This window comes from Astatotilapia calliptera, chromosome 13, assembly GCF_900246225.1.
Source record: "Astatotilapia calliptera chromosome 13, fAstCal1.2, whole genome shotgun sequence".
NCBI classification, from domain to species: Eukaryota; Metazoa; Chordata; class Actinopteri; order Cichliformes; family Cichlidae; genus Astatotilapia; species Astatotilapia calliptera.
In genome coordinates, this window is record NC_039314.1 from 6,635,011 (window position 1) to 6,656,768 (window position 21,758).

The following is a 21,758-nucleotide window of genomic DNA, read 5'->3' on the forward strand; positions in this document are numbered from 1 at the left end:
TGAGCCACTAATATGCAAATGGTTTACTGTGTTTGAGTGCTTATGTATTAAGTCTTAGATTTCCTAGCTGCAGAGAGCTGTAAGACAAGTGTGTTTGCATTTCCAGGGTTGATCTGCAATAATAATAAGTTCTGATTTTTATACTGTAAATTTCAGCGTACAGATGCATGTTGTTGTTCCGTGCACAAGCTTGACAAGTTAGATGCTTCTGTTGGTTGGACGTTTTTTTGTTTGGACAGTGACAAGCTGCCGTGAAGCTGAAATATCCACCTGCAGGAAACTTGACTCACGCTGGAGTTTGATCATATTCGCAGCACGTTGATATGCAGTGCAAGGCTTTCATTTTGAATTCCTTTTTTTGTGTTACAGTTTGTAAAAAATGAGGCCGACCATCATGGACGAAGCACCAGAAGCCCTGTGATGCTGTTTGATATCCAAGATAACAACAATGTTAACTCGTTTGCGGTAAGGTGATAGAAAGTGTTCCTGATCCTCTGTTAAAGGTTTACAAAGAGCATGTGTAGTTTGCTACCTGACTTCATCTTGTGCCATCCTAAACATACCACCTTAACGGATCCATTTGACTCACAGCACCTTGAACTCCCATACATATTAGACGTATGATATAACAGAAGTTCAACTTACTCTCCTGCTGAAGTTATAGTTAAATATCAATCATTTTGCAGCTGACGAAGCCGCTATAGCTAGCTTAGCATAAATACCAAAAAAATGGGGAAATGAAATGTATCTGTACAACTGAACTAATATTTCATGTTTCCTGTCTACATGCTTCTACTGGTGACCTTCCATTTCATGCCTCTTCTCCCGGGTTGGGCCAACACCCCCTCTACCTTTTCTCCTGGCTTTTAACGGATCACATCCTTTTCTGTCTTGCTACTCACCGGACCTACCTTCCTGTCTTGCACTTTACCTCCCCTTCTCTAACTCTTCACCTCCCCTCCTCACCTTCACCTCGGCCTCCTCCGGGACTCTCGGTGGGCCGGGTCTCTCTCTCTTTTCTGACGACTTCACCTACTACTACTACTACTAGGAGGCAGTGTGTAATGAGATCTTGAATATAGCTGAGACCTCGGTGAGGTACTGCAGCACCCTGTCCCACCACCATAATGACTCTCTTCATAGACTGCACCCCCACCCCAGTAAACAATCTCTCATCATTTCCCAGCAACCCCAGTCACACAGCAGCAGCCCGGAGCCGAACCGTCTGAACTGTGGAATGTGAGTAAGATCTGTTTCACGTTTCAGACTCTTATTAATATTCTAGGTAAAGACAGACCTTTGCTGATTTCACACTTTGTGTCTTCCCTGCTTCATGCCGCTCCAGATTTCAGGCTTTGTACAGCTACGTGCCGCAAAACGACGACGAGCTGGAGCTGCAGGAGGGAGATCTCGTCAGCGTCATGGAGAAGTGCGATGACGGCTGGTTCGTTGGTATGTGTCACAGGCCTAGATTCCTCAGAGATGCGGTCACACTCAGTGTGTCACATTAATCTATATAGGGTTTCTGCAAAATGCCAGAAAAGGACTGCACGCGTGCAATGTGCAGGCTCAGGGTTCTTTCAGCGTGTCATCTCCTTCATATATAGAGTTTCTAAAGAATGACAGCAGAGGATTGAGTGCAGTGTGCATGCTCAGGTCCTGTACAGAATTTTAAATAAAGCTCAAAGGGGTTATTTTGGTACTAACACTGAGGTCATGTAAGCATTAAATCTGAGAAAGAATCTGATCAATGTTCATCTTTCTTTTCCTCCACAGGTACATCAAAGCGGACAAAACAGTTTGGGACTTTCCCGGGGAATTACGTGAAGGAGGTGAAACTGTAAAGCTATCTAATCTGGCTGTAACACACGGTTGCCTGTCAAGCTTGGGAAGTCATAACTACCGCGCATGGCTGTTGGTTAGAATAGTCATTTAGCCGGGCGAATATTTTTATCTGGGAAAGTGATCAGATCGGCTCCAGGTATGTCAAACTGCACGAGGCGAAGACGGGGACAGCTCACTGCCCAAACACCTCCATCACATTTTACGCACGTCTCCACAGAAGTCATCGGTCTCCATACGTGGAATTTCTCTGTGAAAGCCTCCTGCAAATTAGCTTTTCGACGTACACGTAATAGCTTTTATTGTGTGTGTGTAATTTTACAGTATGCAAGAGTTTGCGTAGCACCTCAGTCTAGAGGCAGGCAGCAGAGCAGTGTATGGATAAAAGGAGTGGATCTTATTACCTGAACTGGACCTGGGGAGGCGTCAGAATGTGTTTTGATCTTTCAGGGCCAGAGGTGTTTAACACCGCTGGCAAAGTATGATGTAAATCAGGTATCGTGAATGAAATTGATTCGATTTAGCTACTTAAAGAAAACCTGTAATATGATCAGATCACTCTATGACCCTGTTAACCAGACAGTTCCCTTAAAAAAACAGCTTAAAGTCAGTGCCCTTGGTACTCTAAATACTTAAAGCCTTCTGTAAAATGACCCTTTTTAAAATATTAAACTATTTTCCTCCACATTTTCTGAATCATCAGAAAAGTCAGTATTTGCCTCACAGCATTCACAACTCATTGTAGCCCAAGTGTGTTACATTGAATACAGTATTGTCTTCATTCTCTATCCAAAGGTTGCTACAGAGAAGTTATTAACAGCCGTGTGCATGAGTAGAAACTCTAAAATGTTGATGTGTGCTGCTGGCTTCTCTTTTTCTCAGTTTCCACTGCAAACACATATTACAGGACACGCAGATTTTATTGCATGTGTCATAAAAATGAAACAAAAACTGTGTATATGCACATCCTATATTTTGTATATTTTAAAACTGTGTTTGCTGATTATTGATGCCTTTAAGGTAGCCGATGGTAGACGCCTAGCTTCAAAGCAACCACAGGACAGGCGTGGTAGCACTTAACTTCCTGTTTGGTCATTTAGGAAGATCGCTCCTAACAGTGTAATAGCACTGATGACCTAAAACTCTTTCAAGTTTTAAGTCAAAGCCAACAAGGTGTCTTAGTAAATAATCAGTGATTTTTTTTTAGAGCGTATTGAGATTTTAACTGTGCCCTTACTGACATGATTGTATATGTAAATGCGTACAGAGAACTGTATACGTACGGCTGCACATTTTCATTCATAATGACTACAGTTGTAAGGTCAGCATTAATACAGCATGCACTATAAGATCATTGAGAGACTGACAAATCACACTGGAGCATGAAACACTATCAGCCAGCCAACACCCTAATAATTGCACTTTTAACTTAAAGAAAACAGAAGTAATGACGCGGTGAACGCCGCTTTTTTGAGCCTTTAATGGCCGATAGCCGATGGAAGATTGCTTTGATCTCCGCTACCAAAGCATCAGAGCCGTCTTCCTGCAAATACGGAGCGCCCACATCTCCAGCGCCATCAGATCCGGTAACGTGTCAGAATAGATCCTACACACACAAACACACGAGCGCCCTCACATCATCAGTGTCTGCGCCGTGCAGAGCTTTCGGGTAGTGTGTCCAAAAAAACCCTTAGTGCTTGTTATGACCTGCTCGGAGCAGCAGACGGGGGTAGTTCGTTGCGCAATTGCTAAAGAAGTATTTTTATCTAATCGTACTTTATGTTGGGAAGATTGATGGTAGTGAGCAGTGGAACTCAGAGAAGCGCTGTCATCACCTTCTTATCCAAAAACTCAAATTAAAGGGCCTACAGTGTAGCTGTTTATGAACACACAAAATCTGAAAGATAAGCTGAAGTATAGAAACATAAGACAGATAAGACTTATTAGATCTAGAAGCGTATGTCGACAGTGTCTTTGTTTTTTGCACCATGATGTGTTAGCTACAGTTGTGCATGTGGCCACCACGTAGGTCATATCTGAACTTTATTAATTGATGAAGTACATTCATTTAAGCCAGGTCAGTACAATCAGTGTTTCCTGTGAGATTGGGTTTTTCTTCCTGTGCAGATCACAACCGCTACTTTGCCAACATCAGCAAAAGAATGTTTTCCCAGCGAGATATCACACGGAATATATTACACTGCAGTGTGGGTTTGCCTTTTTATCACACTGTTTTTAATGTCCAGGCATTTCATTTTATCACAAAAGCGTGTTTTGTTTTTTATTTTACCTCCGCCTCTGTAACTCCAGCTCTTCATGAAAGTGTTGATTAGTCGGGAGTCTGCTGAGCTGTCGCCTTTCGAAATGAATCCTGTTGCGACGTAGAGAGGTTTGCTCCTTCTCAGACACACTGCACGATGGGCAAATAATCACTCGTTTAGTGACAAAACAATTGGCAATAGATTGTTTCTGTGATTTGTCCGTAAAACGTCACGGGATGTATGAATGTATGAATATATGAATGTGTTGCAGGCAGTGTAAACATGTAAAAAAAACAAAAAAAACGTGTGAAACGTTATTGAACAGTTCGGCAAATGAAGGATTGTAAATATGTAAAATAAAAAATAGACTGCGAGCAATAGGAGCGTCAGATTGAACTCTCTGTCACTTGCAGTGGTTTATTTTGCCTGAAGGATTTTTTTGTTTTGTTTTATTGGCAAAGCACAGAGTGGAGCGTTACTGAGCACAGAAAGATTAAACATTACGCTGCCATTTGTGAGGATCATGTTGCCTTATGTTTGAAAAATTGTGCCTCATTTTCTTTTTTTTCAGTATCACTGAAATGTATCCATGACGTATTTTGTGTAACCCTGATTTTCCCCGTTTGTTCGAGTCTCTGTGACGGGAGAACATTTACTAAGAACTTGTCTGTTACTGTACAAGAACCTAAAAGTGTGACATAACGCTTCGACATGATTAACACTCATGAAAAACGGACGCACAGCCTGCAACAGGTTTGGTTTGTTTGCTTCAATTTGCAGTGCTGTTACATTGACAATATTAAAATAAAGATACTATACACTGCTGTGTTCGGTATTATGCAATATTTAATAAACCATTTAAACCATTGCATGTGTTGCCAGTTTTGTTTTTTGACAAAAATCTGAGGGGAAAAGTCCGTTTTTAGCATTGGCCAACTTGTTCCGGCTGTGTGAGCATGTGAGTTTTCATCCTGGCTCATTAGAAAGAGTGTTGGTTTAGAAAATGTAATAGACGAAAACCTGCAAAGACGAACAATGAATTCAGCACTGTATATTCAAGTGTTTAAAGTAAATTACTAACAGTATTTTAAGCACTTAAGTTGCCAAGTTAAATTGTTTTTCTGGACACAGGATCACCGGGGTCCTAAATATAGCACCAGCCACTTCACTGGGTACACCTCTTTGTCTAGTTAAAATAACTCTCTGATCAGCTGATCTCAAAAGCAGTTCAGTACATTTCGGGAAGGGGGCGTGCCAACTTGCTGAAGTTCAAACCAAGCATGAAAATGAGGAAGAAAGGTGATTTAATGACTGTGAATGTAGCATGGTCATGCCAGTCAGGCTCGTCTGAGTATTTCAGAAACTGCTGATCAGCTGGGATTTTCCAGCACAGCCATCTCTGGGTTTGCAGAGAATGATCTGAAAAAGGGAAAATCTCTGATTCAAATAATACTTTGTTACAACCAAAGGATGCAGAAGAGCATCTCTGAATGCACATATCAAACCTTGAAGCAGATGTGCTACAGCAGCGGAAGACCCCACTACTGACAGTTAAAAACAGGAAACTGAAAAACTACAGTGTACCCATCTTCTGATGGTTCTTTCCAGCAAGATATGCCCTGGTGTCCTAAAGCTTAAATCATTTCAAACTGGTTTCTTGAACATGTCAGTGAGTTCAATCTAATAGAGCACCTTGGGAATGTAGTGGAACGGGAGATTTGCATGATGTAAAGTGTGTGATGTTATCATGTGAGCGTGGACCAGAATCTGAAGAATGCTTCCAGCACCTTGTTGAATCTGTGCCAGATGAAGGCCAACCCAGTATCAGCAAGGTGTAACTAATGAAGTGGGTGTGGGGGTTATGTTTGGTTTGTTTGTTTGTTTTGAAAAAGCAGATCTTCAAACTTTGCCTACAAGACGGGTTCGAAGGGGAGCTGTTCACCTCTGGACTGTTGAACGTCAGCTGTGTTATCTGATGATCATTTCTGATGTAGTGCAGTGTTGTGGCTGCACTCAGGAAAGTGGGTGAATGCTGTTGGGTGAAATGAAGCAATAAATGTCAGACTCCTGTAATCACAGTGAACAAATGCTGAAAGCCGCTCAGAGTCCTGCTGACAGAACAGCCAGAAGCACTTGATCCATATCCACTTGAACTGATAACAGCGTCACTTTAAAACAGGCTCACAGACTTTTTGGCATACCTAACATTACAAAGCAAAACCCACAAGAAAGGACGTGTTTCATTCAGTTTGGCCGCCTTGCCCCCCCTTTATTTTTTTCCTCCACTTTCAGCAGAGGCCCTCTGGCAGGAATTCAGTTTTTGGGAGCGGCACATTCCACATCCTGGGATTTAGCTCTACCATAAATGGTAAGTTTGCACATAACACGGTGACGCAAGGGCAGGCCGACGTCTCTAAAACGAACTGAAGCTCTTGTGAGAGGTCCAAAACAGGAAGAGGTACCACTCTGCTCTGCTTTCAGAGAAACGTCCTTTCATTAAAAATAATGTGGTCATCGCAAAGTTGCACTTTTTTGTTGTTTAATATCAGTTTAATAATAATGAAAAATTAAATTAAAAGCAAAGAATGTTTAATTTCTTTTTTGGCCAAACTTCACAGTGTATGATGCAAAATCTTTGATATTATTTTGTGTTTTAATACTTGCCATCAATTGTGGTTCTCTTATTTGTACATCCAGGCATCAGTACCAAGAATCAGTAGTAAATTGTCACCTTAGGTGTTGTAGCTGACCAAATGCAATGATAATACTTTACAGTACTGTATTATCAACCTTCGCTGAATGGGAGGATCGGCAGTGTCCTGCAATTTCATATGATGTTATTCTGAATTACTTTGTGCATCTTCTCGGTAACACAGGAACTACAGCACTTCTGAGTTGTATCAGTATCTTCACAGTGTTACGCAATCATTCACCACGAGGATGAAAATTAAATGGTGTTTTTTTTAAAGTGAGCAATCAGGCCGATCAGTTCGTCAAGCCGCAGAGCATGAGTTGGCAAAGTGCTTCACATCTTCCTCATTATTCTGAGGAAACACTACAAGTTCCTCCAAAAAAGGTCTCAGTTATGTTCAACAACACAAAGTTCCTGCCTGAACACCTTTAGCTTCCAGCTTCTAGGTTAACGCAGCAGAATTTCATGGACACAGTGAGGCTGTGGCCTTCCAGTGGTTAAACTGCTTTGGTGTGCACAAAAGCACAGCTGTCATCATACAATGTAATGCTTTTCTAGCATTGCTGACCACTCAAAGTGTTTTAGACTTTGATTTGTTTTATTCCACACACTGTAAACACCTTATCGAGCCCTCACCAATAGCCCGGTTAGAATCATCAGTTAACATGCATGTCTTTGGACAGGGGAGGAAGCAAGATCACCAGAGAAATTAAACGAAAGGCCCTAAAAGGCCAGCTGAATTTAAAGGAGTTCCTGGAGATCAAGCAATCTCCGTTGGAAAGAAGCTGCTGTCCGTGGGGTCTCTTCAGAAGTAATCGTTCTGATGTGATGATAACAAACGGGTCACCATAGCCACTGCAGTGGAACTGCTTAATATAAAAATTAATTTCTTCTCCTTACTGCTAGTAAAGGAAGATTAGACCACTGTGATTTAAGTTAGTGTTTTCTTTCAATAAGGAAATTGTATGGTACTGATATTTAGAGATGTGATTTATTCATGAACTGTATTTGGATAGTCATCAATTAACATTTTCCGCTGGGATAGACTCCCGATTTGGATGAGCCGAAGATTATGGGTGGATGTATGTGCCGATAAAGAACAATAAATAAAAAAAACAGAGAGATTAATCACATTTATTTATGTACATCAACAACAAAAAATGTAATTCAAGGCACAACGAGCATTAAAAAATGCAAGTTATAGGATAAAGATCTTTGAAGTATTCACCCGTCTGCCTACACATGCATATGAATTTGAGTGGCAACCCACTCTTAATTCATAGGGTTTAAATATGATGTCAGCCCACCCTTCACATTATAATAGCTTCAGCTCTTCTGGGAAGTCTTTCCTCAAGTTTTACACGTTTATGGGAATTTCTGACCATCATTCCAGATGCACATTTGTGAATTCAGACACTAGCGTTAAACGAAAAGGCCACAGTCTCTGCTCTAATTCATCCCAAAGGTGGGTTTTTTTGGATTGAGGTCAGGACTCTGTGCAGGCAAATTACACTATGCACAGTGCAGTCAGACAAATACCGTTCTCCTGGAAACTGCCATACCCAGACTTGTCCATTGGATTGCCAGATGGAGAAGTGTGATTTGTCACTCCAGAAAACATGTTTCCACTGGTCAGTGAAGGCGTGCTTTACAACCACCGCATCCAACTCTTTGCATTGCACTTGGTGGATGTACCTGCTCGGCTATGGAAACCCATTTCTGGTGAACTTGGCCCATTTGTCAACCAATCAGCATTTGACTGAAGAGCAGCATCATCCATGACAAGCAATGTGTAGTTGGGATATTACAGGGGAACGTGTTTACACTGGCACGTTTGCCCCTCTGTAGACTCTATATGCTTCATTTACGTTACCACGGTTGTGTCCATACACATCTGCCTGGCCTGTTCAGTACCGTCCTTTCCTCTTCCTCTGTAGCATTGGAAGGATGCAGTCACTGAATTGGGACCAAGCTATAGCATGCTTCAGTGCTTCACATTGGCACTCTTAAAAAAATAAACAAACTCCAACACAAGTAAAAATTCCAAAAGGGCTAAGCTGTGCAGACATCCACGTGCCTGCTTGTTTTTGCGACCACGTGGACTTGTCTGCAGAGACTTCAAAGAAGGGTAACAGGATTTACTAGTCTGCAGGAGGTGTTTCCAGCTGCCCGTGTCTCAGTATAATCAAGGCTTAAAGTGACAAGATAAAAACATAATTAACAAGAATTAATAACAACTACAGATGTAATCAAATTAGTGACTTCTTATAGTATTTTTTTCTTCTAAATGTTTTCTTTGCCATCATTTTTCTTCTGCATTTATGAAGAATTGACCCTTCTAATCCTCATCCTCTGCTTGTGTTTTGGATCCATCATGCTCGACAAATGTGGGCGCTATAAGTGTGCAGGGTGTGCTTCAGAGTGACTCAAGCAAAGTGTTGAAGCCCAGTCAGGATGTGATTCATCCATCACATATGGTGGTTCACCTTCAAGCAGACATGCTGACTTTAGCAGTCCTTACAGAAACACATCCAAAACGAAACAACTTACTCCCAGTCCAGCGCAAATTCAGTCTTCACATGCTTCTTTTAACCTTAGCAGCAATACTAAAGACACCCTTGCACATTCAACACCAGACCAGTACCAGGAAAAGTTTGATTTTAATAATCACAACAATGTAAAGTGACTTGGTTGAGCTTTAACTGCTCCAGGCAGAATTACAGGCTCAAACATGCATTCTCTTTATCACACCAGCATTACTAATGCGGCCATTAGCAGTGCAAAGATTGTGAATCCTGAAATCACTTACACGTCATGCTCAAGTCTAACCATGTCTGTGTAGATTCTCAGTCATCCAGGTCATGTTGGTCTTGAGAGCTTGTCTTTTTTTAAGTTTTTGAAGACGTTTCGGCCCTCATACAAGACATTTCTTCTGTTCTAAAAACAAAAGGTGGAGTTTCCCAAGCATTTAACCCATAAAGGCAGCGTCCTCTTTGGAGGTGGTCCTGAAGGACCCATATTGATCGTGTGAGTTGTGTGGAGAAAGGCGTGGGTCATTGCCATCACTGGGGGTTGAAACCAGGTTTACCTTGAAAATATTATGTTAATCTTAAACGACTTCATGGTTAAATAAAATAAAGATTAAACAAACAAATAAATAAGGGTGAAACAACTGTGAGAGCTTGCCCCACCCTATCGAGGTCACCTAGGGCAAGGTGTGAGTTGAAGCCCTGGGAAGGGACCCTGATAACTAGTGTCATAAGCCACACAACAGTATTTTCATTGCTTCAGATTTTCTTAATAAGATAAACACGTGACGAAGAAAATGATGGCCACTACTCAGTCGCTGTGTCCAAGGGGCTTACTCACCCAGTATGGTGGCTTAATCCCACAATTCTGCACGTCAGTGGCGTGTGCGCGAGTGATCCATCTTCTTCATACACGATCTTCGGTCTCACTTATCAGGGAGGAAACTTCAAAATCTATTCGTCCAACTGTAATCCGAGGGTCCTCCCCCTCCACTAATGCGGTGGAGTTGCAGTCAGCCTCAAACTTTTGACCATTGATTACTCCACGTCATATTGCAGTAGGAAGTGAAGCAGAGGTCTGAGGCAGCTCCTTTACTACCGTCGGCTCTGTTTCAAAACTTTCACACCATGCCTCTCCGTGTGGCGTTGCAGGGTCCCGGCCCCTGGGGGTTCAGGCTGGTTGGAGGAAAGGACTTCGAGCAGCCACTGGCTATTTCCCGGGTAAGTTCGTTTTACTGTTAGTTTCTCCCCCGCATTTCAGTGTAACCGCACCTGGACTCTCACCTCTCATTGTTTCCCCGCGACTTTACTGAAGGCTGGTTGACGATTAACGGTTAGCTTGTGTTAACCGGAGGGCTAACGAACGGCTAAACTAGCGTTAGCTTTCTCAGTTTATTGTAATTAAAAGTTAGGTTAGCGGCAATTTTTGCTAGTGCTACCTCAAGGAGCAAACGCGGTGGTCCGTGGACCCCACTTAATATTTAAAAACATACATTTTTATGTAAGGTAAAATATATTTTTGGTGAATTTCTGATGAATTGTGATTTTTATGTATCTTTTTCCGTCTTTAACTGAGAGTTAAAGCTACTTTAAAACAGTAGTTTTATAATAGCCGAACCAGAAATGCACTAATCCCAAACAATGGTTTTCATATTTGGTCTCTTACAGAATTTACTTAAGATTTAAAGCGTGATTTTTAAAAGTTTCAACTCCATGCTTTGACATCACTGAGTGACCATGGACCCATCGGAGCCTCTTTGTCATGCGCTGACAGCTGACACACCTCACTGGTGTTCATTAGCGCTAAGATTTTATTAAGCTTCATACAGGGTGCTGCTCTGGTGGCAGTAATGAACCGGATTATAGCTAGCAAAGCACTCCTCTGAGCCTACACCGCATTTTTCCCCTCTTGTGAAGGTTATTACTGTGGTCAGGCCACCCCACCCATGGAAAAGTGATTAGGAATTCCTGGTCCCTCTCCCTGCTTTAGGCCTTTATCTCAGATAGAGAATCTGGGCTCCAGGAAGCTTTTATCCTGACTCTGCAAGTGCCTTCGCTTCTGTTTACTGTTAACAAAGACAGCTGCTTAAAGGTTCTTGAAGGTCAGGTTTAAAACAATGGCATTCTCCTCTTTTGACTTGGAAGCCTTTAGGCTGTAATTAGAAGGTGCGTTTTCCATATATTTGTAATTATGGTGCACAAGTGGCTTCTAATTTTATAATTTCTATGTCCTGTGTTGTAGGTCAACCCCGGGAGTAAAGCAGCCCAAGCAAATCTATGCATCGGGGATATAATTCTTTCCATCGATGGAGAACCAACAGAGAACATGACTCACTTGGAGGCGCAGAACAAGATAAAGGGCTGCATAGAGGAAATGGTGCTCTCCATAGACAGGTAAGCTGTGTCTAAATGTGCCATTCTCGTCTGCATAGCCATAGGCTCAGAGAAAAAGAGTGAGTAATGTGAGACGGCTCAGCTGCAATCCAGGTGTTCAGCGAGTGACATCATGTTTATTCAGTGATTTTTAAACAGCAGTTCTGTTTGTTTTACTGGTTTTTACCATGTTGCAATCCCGCATCGCTCTGTTGTGTCGTCTTGTAAATTACTCATGACTGATGACTTTTGAGGAGTCGTATCAAAAGGGCTTTGAAAGACGGTTGGAACCACATATGTTTGCTCCCATTAAGCGATGTCATATTGAATGCATGAAAGGACGGGCTTAACTGCAAGATAAACAAGAACATGAGCATGCCTGCAAGGGCTCTGTTGCATTCAAAGACACAGCCCTAATATTGCGTTCACGTGCTGATACACAGGAACACGCGGGTGATCCTGGCATTTTATGTTACTGAATCCTCAGATCATCTTTCAAGCCTTGTTTTGCCTTCCTGTCTTCCTCAGGTCAGAAACAAAACTGTGGTCGCCGCTGTCATCTGAAGAGGGGAAGACGCATCCCTACAAGATGAATCTTGCGTCAGAACCACGGGTGTGTGTCAGCATCAAAGCTGTATGAACTTTAACAAAGTGACTCCTCCAGCTTTGTCATGTAGAGTGAAATCGAGTAGCCGTTCAGTTTCTGGAAGCCAGAGTGCTGCCCTCCCCATGCCTGCAAAGGCTTGGGGATTTTTTTTTTTTTTTTTTTTAATTTATATCCTACTACTGTTCATGATGAAGTCATTGTTTACTTACCAACAGGAGGTTTCCTAGGAGACAGTAGTTTATCAGCCAAGCCCTGACGCAAGCCTCAGTTCCTGCCCGCTGAGTGGAAAGTTGAGGCCAAAGTATGAATTCATGTAGGAAACGGTGTCTCAGGCCCTGTGTGTGTGTGTGTGTGTGTGTGTGTGTTTCACAAGTCACAAAACTAGAGTTTTGTTTTTTTTGTTTCTCCCACACACATATTAACACATATTTCAAGCACTTCTCTAGAATCTGTTGCTTCACTCTTTTGTTTTATGTAAGTATTGTCAGCTCCTTTGCGCAAGTCATCTTGCTCGCAGAGACTCTGGGAGATTTTGCACTTTTAGAAGCTTGAAGCATGAGCTATATTTGGAGGCATTTCCGTGTTCCCACTGTAAAGCATGAGCTAGATTTGGTGGTATTTGTATGCCCACTGTGATGGCATGCCAGTGTCATGACGCATCTGTCGTTAAAGTTAGCCACGTAGGTATAATTAAGGCAGAGTCCACAGTCATTATCCTGCTAAATTATGTGTGACTTTGTATCAGACTGGAAGCTGCTTTAAAAAGACAGAACCGCTCAAAGTTTCCAAGTCTGTTTTCAAGAAAAATGTTATTGAAAGTGAAGCTTAAAACACAATAGGCCAGTCACTTTCAAACCTTAAGCAATATTTCTAACCCACTTAGCAAACACTGCATGTTTGTACATGCGCAATTAAGAAAAAAAAACTTTTATAGCTCATCAGGTGTGCACTGAGAGTATTGCTTGTTTCAATTACGCTTGGATTTCATAAATATTGGACTCTCCTAACTTTTGCAGCTTGGTTTTTGCAGGAGGTGAAACACATAGGCTCGACCCACAACAGGAGCGCCCTGCCTTTCACTGGTTTCGGCTCCAAAGTGGTGACTAACCAGTACAATAATCCATCTGGGCTGTACTCTTCAGAGAATATCAAGGACTTCAACTCAGCTGTGGATGAAGTCAAGACCATTACTACGGCTAATGACCCCCCCAACAAGTAAGATGGGCTTAAGTGATGGCAATCAATCAGTATTGAAAATGTGAGGATGAGTGAGTTTAGCTGGGCTCTGCTTGGGTCACAGAGTAAATAATCGTTGTGGGCAGTAGACTCAGTAAATTGTGGCTCAAATTCAGAATGTTTCCATTTAATTGAAAAATGAATTTGTATGCATCTTCCTTTTTGATTTGCTTGGTTGTTTGGATACTCTGTGAAAGACTTTTATAGATCATTCTGCAAGCTTAGCTTTTCATTAAGTTGTTTTCCAAATACTCATTTTGAATTGGGGAAACTGGAACTGCGTTTGTTTTAGAGGATTACTTCAATACTGACATACACAAAACCTCTTAAACACTCTGTGATTTATTTGAATCCTTTCTGGAGGAGAAGTACATGTGCACACTGTTTGGCTCTAACTGCTAACTGCAAGATTTACAGTAGCGGGCCAGCTCCCGAAAGGCTGCTGTGCTTCAACAAATCATTAAAGTGTGAATATTGCTTCCAAGCAGATGGAGCCAGTATTTACTAATCCAGTGACTTAAGAAAATGATGTCACTTAAGTCTATGTTTAAAACAAGTAAAACACAAGAGAAGGTTCATTCATTGGCGTTTTTTTTCGTGCTGAATCAGCACTGATCTCCTGGGCTTTTACTGCCAGTCTGATTATGTATCAAAATGCTGTTGCTGAATATGATTTTTTTTTTTTTTTTCCTTGCTGAAACGTGCCCAATTTCTTTCTAGTGCTCCATCAGAGCCATCAGGTAAGCGACCGCCCATAGTCGCAGATTCCGAAGTCTACAAGATGCTGCAGGAGAATCAGGAGTCTGACGAGCCTCCTCGACAGTCTGCTTCATTCAAGGTGCTTCAGGAGATTCTTGAGACAGGTACTGATACATGCTTTTTCCATATACTTTAAGGGGCAATGTAGGATTTTTATATTGTATTTTTAAACAATTTTAGCTTTTTGGTAGACTGTTGTCTTTTAGTTCCAATCAAGATTTTCAGTCTATTCTTGGTGTTTGTAGGCGACTTGGATAAACCATCAGGCTTCAGGAGTGTGAAAGCGCCCACAACAAAGGTTGGAGCATCAGTGGGGAACACAGAGAAGTTACCCATGTGTGACAAATGTGGATCTGGGATTGTGTAAGTATTTTATGGTCAAGCTTGAACTCTGTAGGCCTCTAGATTGTGTTCATCTGAATCTAGCAGCACTTGGGAGAAATACTGTCTCCACCTTGTGGGCAAATGAAGTAACAACAACACACTTGTTTCCTAATTCCTGCTGCTGGAAGATATTTTAATTTTGCTTTTTATATTTTTAGAAAAGTCCATAAATGTTTTATTTTCCTTTCTTTAAGAGTATCCTTGAAAATCCTTACTTCATACAGATGTTTAGCACACTGTCCACACTGTCCCATCAGAAGATCTAAGTTTAGAAACTTCTACTTAAATCTGCCATGCCGAGGGTTTAGTATGGGGTTTACCAGGAACGGGTCTGCCCACGGGTTCACCAATGCTGGCTTATAATATGCGTCTTTTTTAGCAATAGATTAATTGCTTTTGTTTCTTACCATTATTTTCAACGTGGTTGTGGATGTTAAAGCCAGATTATAAAATCCTAGTGTACAGAATACGACACCGAATCTTTTCTCCCACAGGGTCATTTCAGTCCTTTCCTTTTTGAGATACTGTACGAGAGTATCACTTCATTTTCTGACATTTTCATGTCTGTGCTGTTTTGGGAAGTGGGAACATGGAACGTGCCTGTAATGGCAAGCAAAACATTATAAATCAGGCCTAATTTCTGACTCAGACGTTTCCTGATGTTCATCTTTCTCCAAAACACCTTTGAGATCTAAAAGTAAATGTGTGTTTAGGTTTTCTAACTTGATCAGCTTAGATCAGAAAATGCTCTTTCCTATAGACAGCGACCCTCACTGCCATTCTCACTTATTTTTGTTTTTATTTACACTTCAGAGGGATGGTTGTGAAGCTGAGGGACAAGTTCCGTCATCCCGAGTGCTACACCTGCACAGACTGCAACGTCAACCTAAAACAGAAGGGACATTTCTTTGTGGAGAACCAGATTTACTGTGAGACGCACGCCCGCGAGCGAGTGACTCCACCCGAGGGCTACGACGTGGTTACGGTCTTTCCCAAGTAGTTCCCTTCACTGAGCTCGGCCTCGGACTGCACGCCACCATAGGACACCAAGACATAAACCGAGACTTACAATATTTAGCTAATGCTACTCGTAAGACTATGAACTGGTCTCCTTTCACACTATACTTCAGTACTGTCACTAGTAGGCAGGACAGTAAGGAACTACGTGTTTGAAAATGTTGATTTGCACAAAAACTTTGGCCTATAAGAAAAACCAGTGAATACTGTAAGATGGCATTTCTTTTTTTTCGTATCATTTAAAATAATTTGAATGACAGCCACTATGTTTTGATACTGTTTGTACATTTCAGCGTCTTTTGAATCATGGAAGCAAAAGAAAGCCAGAATATTCCCATCCCTGTTAAAGGAAAAACATGTTTTCTACAGTTTTTATTGAATAAATAAACATTGTTTTATACAGCAAAATACATTTGAATATAATTGCCAAATAAATATTTTTTAGCTTGAACAAATTCTCTCATGTCGTCCTGGTTTATTAACTGTCCCTTGTGCTCTTTTTCTTTACTTTTAGTGACACTGATTGTAGGGTTGCAAATATTAGGGGTGCCACATGATCATTAAATTGCTTTCAAACACAAAGAATGATTTGAATGACAGTTGTGGCTTCAGAAAGTCTTTTTTCCCCCCTTTTTAAAAAAAAAAAAAAGCAAAACAAAAAACTTTAGTTGCTTTTTAAGAATAAACACTGAACATGGGTAACTAATGTCTTTGGACCTGGTCTTAAGCGTAACCTCGCTAAAGCGGATGGGGAACTGCTGCTTGCACCCAAATGTCTTTATGTGAGATGGAGCGGTATAGAGAGTCAAAAGTGCCACATACTCGTCAGGTCATTGTCAGCACACAGGGACTTGAAACAAAAGGTAACGGGGATGGCGCTGGATTCTTCTCCTGGGAAGATTCTGCAGCTCATCTCATTAACAGCGGTGAGAGAGCTTCTGTGGCTAAAGTCAGCATTGGTCCCATAACCACATTCTGAAGGTGATGCTGAGTCCCGTTCGGCAGATAAAACGCTTGCCGGGCTGCTCAGATCTGATGCCAGATAGTCCTGAGTGTGTGCGTGCTGGTCTGCCATCCGGAGAGTCTCGGTCAGAGCCCAGATGTAGTTGCGGGCAAATCGCAGAGTCTCGATCTTTGTTAGTTTCGCGTCTTCTGGCAAAGCCGGCAGGATGCTCCTCAGCGCGTCCAGGGCGGAGTTCAGATTATGCATGCGGTGGCGCTCTCTATCGTTCGCCTTCATCCTTCGCCTGCCCCGCTGCCCGGACTGCTCACATCTGTGTTTGGGGTTTTTCACTGAGGACACGTCTCGGGTAACAGTCGCTGGTTTTCGCGGGAGCTGTCCTCGTGAGTCTCCTGAAGTGTCACCGGCTTCGTTCACTCGGTTGCGCAGTGTTGGAGAAAACCCGCGCAGGGCGTCGGGGACGCAGATTACTTTAGGATACATCCTGTGGCGACGAAGAAGATGAAAATAATCAAAAGTGATGCCAATGAGACAGCTTGGCTATAAAGAGAAAAAGAAACTCCAAATGATGCCCTGAGATGTGCCACAAACCCTGGAAATCACGTTTCCCATTTTTTCTACGAGACTGAAACGTGTATCTACACCCCGAGTTCGTTAAATGTTTTAACTGATTAAAAATAACAACGCAACTGCACCAGTAACTAGAAATGAAATATCTGAAAAACATTAAAGGACATATTTTAAAAATAAATAAATAAACTTCTGAGTGTAGTCGCACTTACGTTTGCAGGCCTGCTCCTGACAGGCGAAGCTGGGATAAAGACGTAGTCCGCTCTTGTAGCTGGAGGCAGCAGACAGTGTATATGTGCAGGTGACAGTGAGGGATGGATGCGCATCTCTTGTCACTTTATATGGCCTTTATCTTATCTGTTTTTTGCACCGTGGACGCCTGAATCAACAGCGCTCGTCGAGTGGCCAATCAGCTTCCAGGCAGCGAGTCCTTCACCCTCTCCCTCATCCTTCAGTGTGCTTGCATTTCTTTGTGTATTCATTGTAATAGTTAATTAAATACATGTGGATGGCAAAGTGCCACGGATGTATGTCAGGCTAATAATACTCCTATTTTATGGACTAGGGTCATGTTTTTTTTCTTGGAGAAGGTAAACATTACGAGCCGATTTCCATAAGTTTGTCTGGGGGCAACAAACATGCAGCGTTCAGGATTGTGGTGGTCCTAAACTACCACTCTGGGAATCTTAATATATCTGTTTATTGCTTGTATTTATCATTATGCCAGCTATTCACTAATTTCCCTGTTTTGCTGGTCAAATGCTGGAGGTCCTGGTAGGAAAAGAAAACCAAACCATTTTGTGAGCTTTGCTTTGACCTCGGTTTAGTGAGGTCATGCGCTTGTTTCTGTCTAGTGAGATGCTGGTCTAGCAAAAAAAAAAAAAAAAAAAGCTTGACACGAGACACAATATGGATCTTGTATATATGATGTGATACTCGATTACAGATTACCTTTAATTACCATTAAAGCTTTCAAGGCTAGCTGTCTTCATCTTTATTGTTATAGTAAATCATAATGTGTTTATGAAAAGACTTTCGCAATGGTTGAAAAGTAAGCAACGTTTAGTTTTATGCGCAAAAGGTGGAACCGTATTCAATATTTGTATTGTGTTTAATTAAATATCACTGTACACAAAGTTTTATTTTGGAAATATTATCCGATCTCTATCCATAAGAGGTACTTGTAATGCCACATTTTACGCACTCAAAACATCGGCACATGCCCTGCAGAGCACATTATTGCCAGACTGGCTTCTAAAATCAGCTCCATGTGCACCACAGTACGCTAAAAACCGAGATGAAGAAGAAAATGCAAAAGTTCTCTGCAGTTATTATTTTATTATTGTTTATTGTTAAAGATTGAGAGACTCTTTGCGATTCTGCGCACATCACACTACCTGGTAAGGCGGACGTTAAAAGAACTTTAAGCTCCTACAAGTTGGTCCTTACTTATTGCTTCGATGAGTCTTTTTTAAAGATTATTTTACCTCTTTGTTAGCTCAGAAAACCTTACCTATATTAAACAAGTGTTGTTTTTAAATGGCATATATTTGGATAAACATTTGCTTCTTGCGTTAGAGCGCAAAGCTCCGGTATTTGGATAAGACAATTACGCATGGAGCAAACTAAAAAAGGAGAGGTGGGAAGGTGAAATCCGCTGTGTAAATCGATGATACAAAGGGTCTTTTTGTGTTTCGCAACAATAAAAGCTCGTTTTCTTCTATAATGTGAGCCTGTGTCTGTGCGCTATGACATCTCCAAAAACTTGTCCAAGATCGCCACAATTCAGTGACGCGTTGCTATTTTCTAATAAAACTTTATTTTAACACATTAAAGATTAGAAAAAAGAGTCAACAGTGTGCAGATACGTTCTAGCCTGGGTAAGGGAGGAAAGGGAAGCGTGGCGGGGCTCAAGCATGATTTACAATTGCCAACAAAGGATCACAAAAAGCTCTCCTTAACTTTCTGTCTAAATATGTGTTTTGGGAACAATCTGATAACCATATGCTTTCAATAAACTGGACAAATATACTAGGGCGATAGGAGATGGTGCCTTGCTGTTATAAAAGGCCCGAAAAGTCTAAAGTAAACTGAATATTACCACTTTACAAATATTCATTGATGCCAAATCCATATTAGGATATCGTGGACAGGTGTGGGTTGAAGTTGTCAGTCTCTCTCCTTGATTTTTTATCAGTGTGCTGTAGTGTCCTGCTTGTTATGCAAAGTATAGGCAAACATAAGCGGCCAGTTGCTGTGGTAATGGTAGATATCGGAGCAGACTTGGTACGAAAAGTGATTTAACAATATTTAACAATAAACTAAGCAAGCTACCGAGCAGGTGATACCTGCCTGATGCTCCTGATTAATACTTCCTCTGCTACTTCACTTTACAGTCTCCTTTGCTTATTTATTAAACGAAATCTATTTATTATTATTTTAGCAAACAGAGGTACCAGGTGGGGCTTTATTTTCGTCTTCGGCTTTTTGTCTGAAGGACGTTTTGAGGGGGACAATCAAAGTCCAACAACTCGCTGACCAGATTGTTGTCATCCCAAACTAGCAGCGAAGCCATTCAATGTGCCCCCCTCCTCTTGTTCTTTCTAGCAAAGAGCTGCCGGGAGAGAAAAAAAGGAAAAGGAAACTTCTTCAAGAAAGGAAAAACATCTTAAAAACATTTAATTGCAACCCGGATGCCATATGTACACCTCTTGTGAGACCCCTCAACAATATGACTGCCTTTTAGAAAGTATGGAGTGCGCCTTTGGAGACGTGTGCGCTTTTGGAGAAGTGCGCGCGTCGTGACCAGCATGACCCCGAACACACTTTACACAAGAAGTAATTCACTTTTAATGTGCTTTGGAGTTTCCTTTCACAGGCAAGGCATTGTACCTCTCACCCCAGCTTTTGAAGACAGTGTACACCAATTATAGCGGAATAGGTGTCCTTTGGAGACAGTTTGTCTTTTTGTAAAGATTGGAGATTTTAAACACAAATAGGACGGTGGCTGCAAGTCGCCCCCTTTCACCCTCTAAACTACTACATAATGTTTTTTTCTTTGTTTCTGATAGCTTATTTGCGAAACCTCGTGTTCATTAGCGGCTCTTTGTAGATAAAAAAAGAGCAAATGTTGAATTTTCAGCGAAGGGATGGTAGCTTCAAGGGACATGTGACATTAAGGTTTTAATCAGTTATAAATGTTTGATTTAGACAGTAAAGATAACCTATTTATAAAAAGTTATTTCTGTTGGCGTTTTTAATTTATGAAGACTATTTTAGTCTTCTACAGAACACGTAAAGAAATATGGTGGATTTGCGCTTACCTGTCTGTCTGCTGGCAGGAACGTACCTGAATAAATCAAAAATATGATTTTATTTGCAGCGTTGTATATTAAGTAAGACAATAAAGAAATTATTTAATAAACTTGTAATTCAACAAACATATGTACTAATCGCCCAATTTCGTTCGCAACTCTAGTGAATCACAATGAACAGTTAACAAAAAAAGAAAGAAAAAAAAGTCAGTTCAGCTGAGTTGTTTGATGAAAGTGCACAATCTAAAGGGTGAAAGCTTCCATATCAAAATCCCAAACAATTGTAATTAGCCTAAAAGCACAATTCTGGAGAAGTTTTCAAACCTGTCATATTTCAGGTTTAATTTGGGTTATTCGTATACATCATAGTATATATGATATATACACATAGTAAGATGCATGTAAAAATTGACCCTGGCCAAGACTTTGTTCATAACAAGTGCCTATATTCAATTTTGAACAATAGATCTATTTAGAATATAAAAATTCCCATCGAACAGCAATAAATATATGATTGTTCCTTAATGAGTGTTTCAGAAAGCAGGGGGAATCTATTTTACTGGTATTACAGCACTCATTTTTAGAGGAAAAACATCTATTACCAGTAATATCATATCTTCTTTTACTTAAGAAATGAAAAAAGAACAGTCATAATAACTCAAATATGTTTTATTGAAAGTGAAAATGGCGAAAACATCATTCTGGAACAATTGGGAATTATCATATAAACATTTATAACCATTACATCCATTAAACACTCTGCTCAGTTCTGTATCATTAAAAAAATATCATCACTATCGTCTATAATGATTAATATAAACATTTTTTTAATAGTGTAACACTTAGAACACAAAACATAAAAGTTTCAGGTTTACCTCAGAACAGCCTCATTGCACAAGATTTGATAACACCTGTACCACAGGCTAAAATTTTAAAATGTTTGAATTTTGTATCTTTTGGGTCACTTTAGGGGAAAAAATAAATACATTTCAGGCTAAAAGAATTATATTTAGGATGTTTTTACTGGTTTTATATGACAAACAGATGAAGAGCTCAACTCTAAATGTGATAAAAGTGACGCACAGACTATCCAGGGCAATTTAACTACATGGACTTCAGTTACCACTACAACAACAAAAGAGCAAAACACATAATGTGTCTGGGTTATTGTGTTGGTTTAGCCTTATTCCACAAGTCAACCTAGTTTAATAACT

At 40.9% G+C, this 21,758-nt stretch overlaps 3 protein-coding genes across 12 annotated transcripts in view; 2 read left to right on the forward strand and 1 right to left on the reverse strand.

Annotated features, from left to right (window-relative positions):
* The window catches only part of sorbs1 (sorbin and SH3 domain containing 1), a 42,176-nt gene extending 37,205 nt beyond the window's left edge, over positions 1–4,971 (forward strand). For 8 of the 10 annotated variants that reach the window (XM_026189028.1, XM_026189020.1, XM_026189019.1 and 5 more), the window contains 4 exons: positions 370–465; positions 1,052–1,239; positions 1,346–1,452; positions 1,777–4,971. In XM_026189028.1, coding sequence (XP_026044813.1) covers positions 370–465; positions 1,052–1,239; positions 1,346–1,452; positions 1,777–1,844 — 459 coding nt within the window. In that variant the 3' untranslated portion in view covers positions 1,845–4,971. Of the gene's footprint in view, positions 1–369; positions 466–1,051; positions 1,240–1,345; positions 1,453–1,776 lie in introns of those variants that run through there. The other 2 variants (XM_026189027.1, XM_026189026.1) reach the window with 2 other exon arrangements.
* A 5,301-nt stretch (positions 4,972–10,272) lies between these two features.
* pdlim1 (PDZ and LIM domain 1 (elfin)) lies at positions 10,273–16,093 on the forward strand. Its single transcript, XM_026190784.1, has 7 exons — positions 10,273–10,544; positions 11,566–11,717; positions 12,225–12,309; positions 13,334–13,518; positions 14,260–14,402; positions 14,544–14,661; positions 15,496–16,093. The coding sequence occupies exons 1-7, from the start codon at positions 10,452–10,454 to the stop codon at positions 15,680–15,682; spliced, it is 963 nt and encodes a 320-aa protein (XP_026046569.1). The 5' UTR covers positions 10,273–10,451; the 3' UTR covers positions 15,683–16,093.
* Positions 16,094–16,504: 411 nt separating this feature from the next.
* On the reverse strand, positions 16,505–17,273 carry neurog3 (neurogenin 3). The gene has a single exon (XM_026191222.1). The coding sequence runs from the start codon at positions 17,141–17,143 to the stop codon at positions 16,505–16,507; it is 639 nt and encodes a 212-aa protein (XP_026047007.1). The 5' UTR covers positions 17,144–17,273.
* Positions 17,274–21,758: the final 4,485 nt, after the last annotated feature.

Bases quoted from the DNA above. Each gene is read 5' to 3' on its own strand.
- pdlim1 (XM_026190784.1), top strand. From the start codon at position 10,452: ATGCCTCTCCGTGTGGCGTTGCAGGGTCCCGGCCCCTGGGGGTTCAGG. The intron at 12,310-13,333 runs GTGTGTGTCAGC...TGGTTTTTGCAG, and splicing joins ATCTTGCGTCAGAACCACGG to GAGGTGAAACACATAGGCTC. The intron at 14,403-14,543 runs GTACTGATACAT...TGGTGTTTGTAG, and splicing joins TCAGGAGATTCTTGAGACAG to GCGACTTGGATAAACCATCA.
- neurog3 (XM_026191222.1), bottom strand. From the start codon at position 17,143: ATGTATCCTAAAGTAATCTGCGTCCCCGACGCCCTGCGCGGGTTTTCT.